At 39.7% G+C, this 13,375-nt stretch overlaps 1 protein-coding gene across 4 annotated transcripts in view; it reads right to left on the bottom strand.

Moving 5' to 3' along the window:
• The window catches only part of NETO1 (neuropilin and tolloid like 1), a 166,807-nt gene that overhangs the window by 55,371 nt on the left and 98,061 nt on the right, over positions 1-13,375 (bottom strand). For all 4 annotated transcript variants that reach the window (XM_002713649.5, XM_051851106.2, XM_051851104.2 and 1 more), the window contains exons 7-8: positions 11,338-11,566; positions 1,816-1,929 (exon numbers count right to left, since the gene is read on the bottom strand). In XM_002713649.5, coding sequence (XP_002713695.3) covers positions 1,816-1,929; positions 11,338-11,566 — 343 coding nt within the window. The remainder of the gene's footprint in view (positions 1-1,815; positions 1,930-11,337; positions 11,567-13,375) is intronic.

The raw sequence follows: 13,375 nt of genomic DNA, 5'->3' as shown, positions 1-13,375 counted from the left end.
CTGTCTCTATTTCTGTCTTTCTGCCTTTCAAATAAAATCGAAGTAAATAAATAAAAATGTTTTCAAACACAAAGTATTACAATGTTACAATAGAATATATCACTTAATACAGTGGACAGGAACAAAAGAAGAAAAGAGGAAAACTGCATGAAACATAGAAAGAAGTACCATCATAATAACAGCATGGAATGTGAATGGATTAAACAACCCAGTCAGAAGACAGAGATTGTTAGACTTTATAAAAAATAAGATGCAACTATGCACGGTTGTAGGAGAAATACCTTCTATTCAAATATACCGGTAGACTGAAAAACGGAGAATGGAAACGTGTAGAAATAAAAGTCACAAGTAAGCTAAAGTGGCAACTCTAGGATCAAATAAATATGTTTTTAGCCAAAAGTTACTAAACATTAAAATATCATTTAAGATATAGCCATTATAATAACACATGGGCTTAATAACACATTGAAAATACAATGATATATAAACTTTACAGAATCGATGAGAGAAAAAGACAATTTAATCTTAAGAGTAAATTGAATGTCATTTCAATAATGGATACAATATGGCATACAATCAAAAAAAAGACAGAAGAATTGAATAACATGTCCTATAAAACCACTAGCTATAATAGGATCTACAGAGCAATCACCTAACAGAAAACACATTCTTTACAAGGAAACAGGGACAAACACCATGTGCTGCGCCATAAAATTAACTCACAGTAACTTGTGTGACTGAAACTACAGTAAGTATGTTTTCCTATTAAAAAAACATGAATGAGAAATCAAGAAACCAGTCTTGCCTTCTGGAGAAAATGAACATGGACTTTCATAAGGTACATGCATTTGCATTTTATTGAAGGCTGACTCATGTCAAATATTTAGAACATGCCATGGGAACAAATGCACAGTGGACAAACAAAGCCAATGGCATTACCGGTGCTGTTTCATGATAATTCAGAGAGCACTTAATTTATTCCCTATCTACTCAGAAGAGGTTCTTTGGGCAGAGAAATGGTGATCACCAGTGCCCCATTACCACAGTAGCTGATCCTAGACCTCCTTTTCTTACTGACTTATGAAACAACAGCTACTTTGACAATGCTTCTCTGTTCCATCCACAGGCATTTTAATAGATAATATTGAACTTCAAGCAAGAAAGAGTTTTTAGTCTATTTATCTTCCTTTGTAAGTTATTTAATAATGGATCAAAATAAGAGTTTATATGGTACTTTCAATTTAACTAAAACATGCAATATTTATACCCCCGCCAAGGATCCCTGTCTACATAAACAAAGGGAACAGGGATATTGGGAGTTATTTTCACTGGGAAGAAAGAGCAGTATTTTCATAGCAAAACTGAAGTGGATCTCAGTGGCTGAACATAATTGAAAGCACAAGTGTTCCTTCAATATATTTTATTTCTAGCTTAGGTGCACAAAGTCCAATGAAGACAAACTGGAAAAAATGAGAGGTGTAGCCAAGGATTAAGGGATATCAAGTATGATTGGGATGTAATGCACTCCAATAAAAGCCTCAATTCCCTCTCCATGGCACGGCAGGCTGACTTAAGTGGATGTCTTCAGTGAGTGTTCAAGTGTTAAGGACAGCCCATTGTGCATTCATGAATGAGGACACCTCTGGATACAGCATGAATAAAGGCAAAGACAAACGCTTGCAAATCAATCACAAGACACACACGGAGCTCAGGAGAGTCACCACACATTCAGTTTTTAGGAGTTTCTGATGCACATAAATTTCCCTCACATTCCACAGGCTGGGGACTTTGCAAAGTTCAAGCACTAATCATTACCTTTACAGTGATTTTCATCCCACGGGTACACACAGTTCTGGAGTCCATTGCAGACCAAGGTGTTGTTAATGCACATGTTACTGTGGCAGAAGAACGTATTGCCTTCACAAGGAGCTGAATACAAGAGAACAAGACAAAGAACTCCATAAGTGATGCTCAGCTGTCAGTCAGTCACAATACAAATCTGAAAATAAAATGACGGATAACAATTTACCATGGAATTGGTACACATGGCCTGTCACGTGATTCACAGAAGTACTGCCATAGTGGTAATTATTTCTAGAGAGGCTCAGCTATGAAAACAGTGCAAGGTGTCTCCCATCACTAAAATGCAGTACATTCTTCACATGGGCTTCTTTTGTTGCATTCATTTAGCAAGCTTAGTGTCAACCATATGTATAAATTATGCTTCAGACCGAAATTCTCTATGTACATGTGTGCTTTCATTGCATGGAAACAATTAAAATATTCAGATAATCAAAAATATACTTATCAAGTACTAATTTTTTTAATTGTAAACCAAGCCCTATAACATCACAGAAGCATAGGAAAAATAAAGAATGCCATGGAAACTCAGAACCAGCGGAAAATCATCCCTGAGCAACCTAAGGCGCATGTCATCTTATTCATATTTAATATGCATTGTGGTGATGTAATTAGTTGACTGGGCTGCATTCACCATTAGTGAGGATACACACTGGTGGTGGTCTCCAGATCCAATGCAGATGCAGGCACTGGGAGCTAAATCAGATCTCCAACAAGGTATCAAATCGGGATAGATGATTATGAAACATGTGAGAAGTTTAATACAGCAAAGAAAGTGCTGTAAGATTTCAAAATTAAGAGTAATAAATTTTTTACTGTTAGAGTCATAGCACAATTAAAACAATGTCTACAGCAATACTGTGCAGAGAATGATAGTTTACAGATGGCGCTTTAATGCTAACTTGTTTTACTTTTATAGTAACACCACATACCTCATATTAGTCAGGCTGTACACCTCATATTCCTCATAAAATGTAATTTTAGTTTTACATTCTTTCAGTAATAGTTCTGCAACCCCTGTATGGGTGGAAATTCTAGAAAAACTTATATAACATTATATTTAAATTATCCGAGAAACTCCATAAATACATTAAAAAATACTTGAAAAAGTTTATGGAAAATAAAATTTAAAAATACTTATATTTTTGTACAAAATAATTTTGAAATCCACGCACAGTTTTTTTATTTTTTATTTTTATTTTTTGACAGGCAGAGTGGACAGTGAGAGAGAGAGACAGAGAGAAAGGTCTTCCTTTTGCCGCTGGTTCACCCTCCAATGGCCGCCGCGGCTGGCGTGCTGTGGCCAGCGCACCGCACTGATACAGAGCCAGGAGCCAGGTGCTTATCCTGGTCTCCCATGGGGTACAGGGCCCAAGCACTTGGGCCATCCTCCACTGCACTCCCTGGCCACAGCAGAGAGCTGGCCTGGAAGAGGGGCAACCGGGACAGAATCCGGTGCCCCGATTGGGACTAGAACCCAGTGTGCCAGCGCCGCAAGGTGGAGGATTAGCCTAATGAGCCGCGGCGATGGCCTTACGCACAGTTTTTATATAGAATACATTCCTATGAACTTTTTGAAGATGACTCATATATGTGTAAATAAATATATGTATCTATAGATACACAAACACACATATCCACAAACAGATTTATAATTAGGGAGAACTCATGACTTTTCATGGAAAGGATACTAAATCTTAATGCAAAAATTTTATTTGCTTTTTCATATTTTTAAAAATAAATATATTTGCTTGAGTGGTACAGAGAGACACAGACAAGGAGAAAAAGCAGAGAGAGCAAGAGAGAGAGAGAGAGAGAGAATTAATCTGCTATTTTATTCCCCAAATGCCTGTTTAAGGCCAGTGCTAGGTTGGATTGCAGAGGGAGCCTAGAACTCAGTCCAGGGCTCCCACATAGATGGCAGAAACCTGCCAGGTTCTGTATTAGCAGGAAAGAGTCAGGAGCCGGAACTGGGTTTCAAACCCAGACACTAGGAACAGGACATGAGTGTTTTAAACACTAGACTAAAATTCAGGTGTATGGGAGATCTTCAAAAAGTTCATGCAAAAATGTATGATGATTCAACTATGCTTGGGTTTCATACTTTGGTAAATAAAAAATAGTGAATGAACCTAGAAAGTATTTTCTGAGTATGGCTTTACTGTGCTTTTGGGTTCTGTTTTTCAATTCTCATCTGTTCCCCCTGTGGCCACGAGGTGGGGTGCTTGCCCCAGAATTTAGTGAAAGAAATTCTTCCTCAGGGTGCTTAAAACCAGGCAGGCATCTGGAAACGGATGTTTACATCTATATATCACTGCAGCTTTAAAGAAATGAAGTATTTGCCAGGGGACAGCCAAGATAATTTCGAGAAATGTGAACAGGTTAAGGGAAGGCAAAGAAATATTGATAGCCACACACTTAAAATAAAGGAAGTTTTATATAACATGTTTAATAAGGGTTTATAAAACACCAATTTCATAAAATGACAAGTCTAGTCATGGATGTGCCATTGCTCATCAGGTTTGTCTCACACGTTAATAAATATCATTTCAACGTTGAAGTTAGAAGGTTTTAATTTATAATTGCTATTTTAATTCTGAAGCCACTAACATTCATTCTCTTAGGATTAATTCTCTTTCTTTGGAACCTAAAAGGCCACTAGATATTATTCCAGAAATATTAAGCCAAAATTGAAACAAAAACTGTCAGATTTCTCTTGGAAGCACAGATATTTCAAATACCTGTGCTTATATTTAATAAATCCATCATTAGTAGCTGAATTCAAAGTCAAAACTCTCATCACACTGCATCAAGAATATCTGGAAATCCTGATGCTTATTCATATTCTCCTTAAAAATCAGGATATTGGGGCCAGCGTTGTGGCATCGTGGGTAAAGCCACCTGCTACAATGCTGACATCTAATATGGGAGCTACTGTGTGTCCTGGCTGCTCAGCTTCTGATCCAGCTTCCTTTTAATGGCCTGGGAAAGGCAGTGGAAGATGGCCCAAGTGCTTGGCTCCCTGCTACCCATGTTGGAGACCTGGAAGAAGCTCCTGGCTCCTGACTTCAACCTGGCCAGTCTCGGCTGTTGAGGCCAACTGTGGAATGAACCAGCGGATGGAAGGTATCTCTGTCTCTCCCTCTCTCTGTACTCTGCCTTTCAAATAAGTAAATCCCAAGGAAAGTCTGTAAACATCTGGTGCATGCTAAGTTCTTTGGTCGGAGGAGCTCTCCTCACTCCAGCATCACCTGTCCATTTTCACCACAGCTTCTCTCAGCTTCTGCTTCTCAGGTCTTCATTTGACTTCCTTGGCTCAGCTCTATCTTCGTGCCACTGCCACCACTTTCATTCATGGGTCTCCCACACTTACAACGTGACCACAGGGAACTCTATCATTTAAAAGTGAAAATAAGACTGTGCTCCACCATGTTCAAAACATGTCAAAATCTCCTTTCCAAAACAAAGTCTACACACACACACACAAGGAGAGACAGTGAGAGATGGAGAAATACAGAGTCAGACAACAAGATGTCTCCTATTACTTGGTTCACTGCACAAATGGACACAACAGCCAGAGCTAAGGCGGGCAGAAGCCAGGAACCAGGAGCTCTATCAGATTTGCTGTAATGGTGGCAGAAATCCAACCATTGAACTACCACTTGCTGGCACTCAACATGTGCATTTGCAGGAAGCTGGAATCAGGAATGGAGCTGGGTCTTGAACAATGACAAGGGATGCAAGTGTCCCCATTGACAGGTTAGCCACTGCACAAGACTTATGCCCTGGTGCAAAATTTTCTTAATATTCATTTTCCACGGGCTGTTAAAAGACCATGTGTCTGGCTGGCGCCGTGGCTCACTAGGCTAATCCTCCACCTGCGGCGCCGGCACCCCAGGTTGTAGTCCCGGTGGGGGTGCCGGTTCTGTCCCGGTTGCCCCTCTTCCAGGCCAGCTCTCTGCTGTGGCACAGGAGTGTAGTGGAGGATGGCCCAAGTGCTTGGGCCCTGCACCCACATGGGAGACCAGGAGGAAGCACCTGGCTCCTGGCTTCGGATCAGCACAGCGTACTGGCAAAGCGGCCATTTGGGGAGTGAACCAATCTCTCTCTCACTGTCTAATTCTGCCCGTCCGAAAAAAAAAAAAAAAAAAAAAAAAAAAAAAAAAAAAAAAAAACCATGTATCAGAATAACTGTTTTTTAAGCAGCAGAATGGATGTTAAATGCCATCTTTTCACTGAAGTCTAAAGACTTTAATTCCTAAGGAATAATAAAACATTTAAAATGAAGTTTAAGTTTATGGAAGAAAATAACTAAAACATTAGATATCAATTTTGTGATCATCTAATCATGGATTAAAAATTTGAAAACTGGATTAGACAATTTAAAGCTTGCTGCCAATCATCACTTTCATTTGTGCTATTCCAATTAAAGAAAAAGGAATGTAAAACCAAATTTCCCCCAATTCAAATGTTTGCATTTTTTTCTCAAAATTAATGGAAAAATTTCCCTTACCACAGTACTTTAAACAAAATGGCCCTTAGGCTATGAAACTAGAAGAAATGACATTTTATTTGAAAAATGCTGGCCAGAATTGAGGCCAGAAATAGATTTGTTCATCTTCTCTTCATGTCCTTTATCATCTTCATATTTGTTCTCAAAAATCAATGTTTCCAAAACTCTCTGTTCTGAAGTGACCAAGTTATCAGTCAAAAGTATTGAGTATTTTCAAGTCAGATCTATCTTCATCTTTTTTTAATCTAAGAAATTCAGTTTCCAAATTTCAATTTAATCATATACACATTTATTAGATTCTTCACCAACATTCGTGCTAAAATTGCAAATGTCCACTGTTCCAAAAGATATTGTATTAAAAAAAGAGAAATTCATGTTTTGCTCCATTCCACACAAGCCACCCACCCATGACTGTATGAGATGATGCTCTCTCCCGAGCTTCCGCTCAGGATGGGGGCCAGTGTCCCTGATCCTCTGGAGGCTCCACACTCCTCTGCATGGCATGCACTGGACCTCACAAACGAGCCTTTTTGTTACGTGTTGAACATTTTTTGACACTTCCCATGGTTGAGCACAGCCAGCACAGCCATAAATTTGGCTATTTCTTTACACTATACTTTTGAAGTCACCTCTTTTTTTTTAAGATTTATTTACTGATTTGAAAGGCAGTTACAGAGAGGGAGGGAGAGAGGGAGGGAGGGAGGGAGGTCGTCCATCTGCTGGTTCATTCCCCAGATGCTGCGGTGGCTAGAGGTGGGCTGATCTGAAGCCAGGAGCCAGGAGCTTCTTCCTGGTCTCCCCACATGGGTGAAGGGGCCCAAGCACTGGGGCCATCTTCCACTGTCTTCCCAGGTGCATTAGCAGGGAGCTGGATCTGAAGTGCAGCAACAGGGAGTCGAACAGATGCTGGCACTGCAGGTGGTGGCTTTATCTGTTATGCCAGGGTGCTGGCGCCCACCTCTTACTGTTAAGATCTTTTCCAGAGGATGGTGGGAGTTTTCAAAATCATTCAATCTTAATTCCTTTTTGTTTGACAATTCCTCCCTCACATGTGACTATAAGCAACAAGAAACCAGGCTATACCTTCAACATGGAACTCAGTGATTTCCTGAGCTATGTGGCTGAGAGCCATCTCTTAGCACTCTGCTGCTGCATACCTGCTGGACATAATTTCATTACACTTTCTGCCACGACACAACAAGGATACTCATTCTTCTAGTTTCTAATAACATATTCCTCATTTTTATCTGAGCTCTTGCTGGAAGCCATCCAAACCTAGATTTCTATTAAGTCTAGACTTCTAGTAACCATCTGTCTCAGGTAATTTAGGCTTTTTTTCTCTCACATTCCTCAAAAGTCCTCCAATCACTGCTTACTGCCTAATCCCAAACTGCTCCAAATCTTCATGTATTTGTAACAGCAGAGCCTCATTTTCTGTGCCCAGATTTGCAGTTTTCTGTCACTGTGTAACGAGTCCCTGCAAGGTTGGTATCTTTAAACAACAGATTTATTTGCACAAAGTTTCACAGGGGAAAAGCCTGGGACCCGGGTCCAGGTGTAATTGAGGTGGTAGCAGGGGCTGAGGCTTCCACCTCCCAGATTATTCAGCTGGTGGGCAGGACACAGCTCCCTGCCATTGTGTGGGAGACGTCCTCATTTTGCTGCTAGTTGTTGGCCAGGGTTGCCCTCAGCTCCAGGAGGTTACACCACTAATGGGAAGACCATTCACAATGTGGCCGCTTGTGTTGCTCCTCCGACCAGTCTCTGATGATCTCTCTTGTTCAGAGCAACCATCTGATTAGAGCAGATTCACCCCATATCATCTTCCCTCTGACAAACTCAACAGAATCGAGTATCTTATTCACTCCTGCAAAATAGTTTTCCCATAAAAATAAGTTAATCACCTGATGATGTCCCATGTTATTCACAGGTTCTGCTCATCTCAGAGTGGACACTGCATCAGGCTTGTACACAGGAGGTGGAACCTATCATTTCATCGAAGAACTGCCTTCCACGGAATAGTTCAGCTCAATTCCTCTTGGCATATAAATGTTTCCACTTGCAAATTTCTTTATCATAAATAAGTCTATAGCTTAGGCTTCATAGTCTTTGGTTGCAAGTAATATGAGGCTAAATATATGAACTCATTTTCCCAATTATTATAAACAATTTCCACACATCATAAGTGGGAATTTTGTTTTTCATTCATTTTACTTGGATGTTTTTGGCAGAAATATATTTCTCACTGTTCATGTATAAACTAACTGAAGTTTCATTGTGCGAAAGCTGCCAATGAGAGAGGAGCTGCTAAAAAGGTAGAACCTCTGAAATCAAAAGTAGATATTGCTCACTTAAGTTGTTCATGCAGTAAGGGTTGGGTGCCTTATCTTCCCAGGTAGAAAGAACATCCCATGTCTTCTAAGTGACTCACTGAAACTTCACCCACTAGAATGATTTTGGAGATTAATTCATGCACATTAAAACCCTATTTATTATCTCAAATAGACATATTTCTAATGACATACTCACAACATGATATAATAAACCATTTCATAAATATGCAGATGACATAATGGTGAACACAATTTTAGAGCTGATAGGGACCCTACATGTTAACTAGATTCTTCTTTTATCAACACAGATGTTTACCCCACACAATTCAGCTGGATAATAATCCATTTTTAAACCACATCATCAATCTATCTATAGACTACATCCTTCAAAGGCATCCATTCAAGTTTTGACTATCACAGCTCATATGGACTAGAAATTTCCGCATAAAGTATACTGAAATGTTTCCCTGCAATTTTTGAACATTAATCTTAGCTTTCACACATTAATCCCTACCCCTCAACGTAAGTCCAAGTTAGCCATTTCACTTTAAACAATAAAAATTAAGCTGAAATGTACATATTGCTACTTCTTTGCATTTGTCATGATTCTGATTGCTTCTGCCTCCTTGTCATGTATTCCAGTTAATTAGCATCCTCATTAATAATATTCCCAAGTAAACAACTTTGCCGTTGGTGTTTGAACATGGCAGCTTCCTATGAGAATGTCTTCCTTGCACCACAACTGCACCTTTCTCAATAAAAGCTAAGCAGCTTACAATCGTGTTTGTCAATTATAATGAAAGTACTCTCATTAAGTTTGAATGAAAAAACCTTAGGGAATCTCAGGAGCCAGGGTTCCTCTCTAGTCTTGTTTAGTTGATTTTGGAATTATAAGCCTGACTTTTCAGTTATCGCTATTAAAACAGTGTAGTTTTGCTACAAGTCACATATTTCATATTATTTTTAAAATATTGACTATATAATATAATCTGTTAGCTTTTCCTTCCATACTTTTATCATTTAAATTGCATAGGATTTCTCAATATGTTATTGGCTAAGATGGGTAAGACTAGTCAATAAAGTACTGAATCCTGAAACTCCTCATCAAAGACGCAACTCAGTGAATTTGGAAGAGCAACTGATAGTGAAACACCAAGCATGTTATCTTGCACCCTAAATTTCTTCATATTCTAGTCAAGAACACTATGAGAATTTTGTTCCAAATGCATTGCTAAAATAAAGACATGCTGACTTTAACATTTTAATAAACTGCTGAAATGAAGACATAGATAGCAACATGCTGTGCAAATCTGACACAGAGCTGCCAGCAATATTTAACACTCTGGATGATGCATCAAGGTTAGAAAGACGGGGGGACACTCAGTACTTCTGGTGCTCTAGAACTCCCCCACTGGGTAACTACAGGGAATTTAAACCAAAACTGTTCACTATATGAAACATTTATCTAATACACTTAATGTCTATGATTTTTAAAAAGACTGGCTGCTGTGCCACTGACAACACAAAAAATCCTTGGAATTTTAAAGATGTTTTCTATTTAAAAAAATAGTTTCAACATTCAAGATATGTTTTCTTAAAAGCTGAATTTCTCACAAATCTTTAATTTACATAAATTATTTTTAAAGCCTTGTTTATTTATTTGAAAGGAAGAGTAACAGGGAGAGATAGAGAGAGAGAGAGAGAGAGAGAGGGAGTGACAGGGAGAGAGAGATATTTTCCATCCTCTGGTTCATTCCCCAAATGGCCACAAAGGCCAGTGCTGGGCCCGGCTGAAGCCAGTAGCTTCTACCAGGTCTCCCATGTGGGTGCAAGGGCCCAAGTACTTGGTCCATCTTCTGCTGCTTTCCCAGGCTCATTAGTAGAGAGCTGGATTAGAAGTGGAGCAGCCAGGACTGGAACAGGCGCCCATATGGGATGCCAGCACCACAGGCAGCAGCTTGACTGGCTAAGCCACAGTGCCAGCCCCTGCATAAATTTTTAAAATATGAAATACTTGAGGTTCCTAAAGAATATTCCCACTCTATCTTTGAATCTCACAGATTATTTGTTGCAACATAATCTTCTAAAAACTGTTATGCTTTGCACATAACGAGATATTGCACATGGCATCATTTTAAATATTTTTGAAATGTTTTCTGTTTACTGTCTTCCCAAGCAATGTTCCCTCTTTGCGTATTTAACTGGGACTCTGTAGTTGCAAACCTATGTGAAATGAGTAGGATTGCAAGAGTAACTTACTAAACAGGACCTACCAAATATTTTCATGCAGGTTTTTAAAAAAAGATTTAAACTCAAACTTCATCAGAAGCTGCTGCAGCAGTTCCGTATGCTTCATCAGAGCTAAACCAAAGGCAAACAGAATTCATCATTTCCCAGCTGGGTGGTGTGAACTGTCTCAAGCAAGGCTATGGTGCATATGCTGAAATAAGTGATCATAACATAATATATAACGCTCTCCTGTCACCGGATCAAAATGGAGTAGAAGAATCTCAGGGATTTTCACAACTTATTAGGGGACTCCCTGTTGTGCTCAGACTGCATGAAGAAAACACCATTAGCAGCTTATGAGAGGTACTTGAAGGACAAACAGTCTAGTGCCGAGAAGCTTACGTTCTTGAAAGGATGTGAAGAGCATCTGGAATCGGCTGTTTCGACTGCCCTCATCTGCCCACATGCGGATCACTCCAAGCCCTGTGCGAAGCATCACGTCGTTGGCCACGGTGCTGCAGAACTTGGCTTTCAGGTCCTCCACGGAACTGCTCCCATCGTACACGGCCACAAAGTTCCTCTTGCATTCGTTAGAATTCTGCATCTCGTAGTCCAAGAACCGCAAGTAAATCTGTAAAACAAAGGTAAGTAATGTCCCCGTGTCACAGTAAGAGTGCAGATCAGTAAGTGTCAGCACGTCCTTTTTTCTTTTTCCATCTCACAATGCAGTCTTGATTGCAATTACTCTTATTGTGGAAGAAGCACAAGTAACACTCAATGGCGGATTTCATCCAGATGTTATTGTCTTTTCTTTACTTAAACGTATCCTTAACTTGCAAATGTGCTTTATAAATTCCTGACTTATTCCTGCTAAGATCCATGGCTTCCTTCTACTTCCAAAAATGTCTGAGAATAAATCGTTTGTTTAATGCCAAAGGAAAACACAAGCGAAACCAAAAGACAGAGTTTGATTTCAACTGTGTAAATTATCTGACAAAACCAGACTGCTAGAGAAGCTGTTTGTCCATTAATCTATCAATTCCTCTAAACTCACAGCCAGGCCTTTTACTTTGTTGCAGATAACAGTCAAAGCATTGTGGGTGAAATGGTGAGCAAAAGACAGAGGGCCAGGGATGAAAGCATGTGTTGGTTAAATCATGAAAACCTTTGGGGCTGGTGTTGTGGTGTAGCCATTGCCTGCAATGCTGGTGTTCCGTATGGGTGCTGGTTTACAACTCAGCTGCTCCATTTCCAATCCAGGCCCCTGCCAATGTACCTGGGAAAGCCACGGAAGATGGCCCAAGTTCTTGGGTCCTGCACCCATGTGAAGACCCAGAAGTTCCTGGCTCTTGGCTTCCATCTAACCCAACCCTGGCCATTGAGACCATTTGGGGAGTGAACCAGAGGATGGTAGATCTCCCTCTGCGTGTCTCTCTGTTCCCCTCTCTGTAACTTTTCCTTCCAAATAAATAAAATAAGTCTTACAAAAATACAATTACCAGACACAAGGTCAAACTTGAAATTACATAAAGCAAAACAAAACTGACAAACACCGACACTAGTACGATGAAAAAAACTTTGAGTAGCACATCTGGGATTGTTCCAGAATAAAGAAGGCAATCTTCACATAGATGTCTCCTAAGTGTTTCACATTTTTTTAGCATATACACCTATGTGTTACTTCCTCTTACATAAATTTCCTGTAATGTGATATTGATGTAAACCAAAGACATGCACTCAATTTAAAAAGCTATGTCTTTTTTTTTATTATTATTTGAGAGATAGATCTAGACAGTGAGAGTGAGAGAGAGAGAGAGAGAGAGAAAGGTCTCCTTATGTTGGTTCACTCCCCAAAAGGCTGTCATGGCTGGCACTGCGCTAATCTGAAGCCAGGAGCCAGGTGCTTCTTCCTGGTTTCCCATGCAGGTACAGGGCCCAAGCACTTGGGCCATCCTCCACTGCCTTCCTGGGCCTCAGAGGAGAGCAAAAGCTGTGTCTTTCTTCTGCATGCATTTTTATTTTATTAACTATGAATCTCATATGACAAATTCTTCCCCAATACATTATGTATTTTTTTAAAAAAATCAGTCAGTTTCAGTTAATAGAAATGTATCTTTTGCCTTCACTATTCTTAATAACTTGATCATAACTTCCGGTTAATTTGATCTTCAAAATAGCTTTCTCTCTCCACTGATCTATCCATAAAGTTTCAAAACTTTCTTTACTAGCCTGGAGGTTTGCAAAGCATGGATTCTCAGTCAGTCTCCCAAACACAGCCCCACTGAAGTTAAGTTTCTGAGAAACGAATGTAATAACCACACTCTTTTAGCCGGAAGTTTGATCTGGCAAATCACAAGCACATCTACAAACCATGAACAGGCAAGTTTACCTCTCTTCTTATCTGCCTGCATTACACACTTATTTTGAAAAAAAGCCATCC

Source organism: Oryctolagus cuniculus, chromosome 10, assembly GCF_964237555.1.
Source record: "Oryctolagus cuniculus chromosome 10, mOryCun1.1, whole genome shotgun sequence".
NCBI lineage: Eukaryota > Metazoa > Chordata > Mammalia > Lagomorpha > Leporidae > Oryctolagus > Oryctolagus cuniculus.
This window is presented reverse-complemented; position numbering and strand designations above follow the sequence as displayed.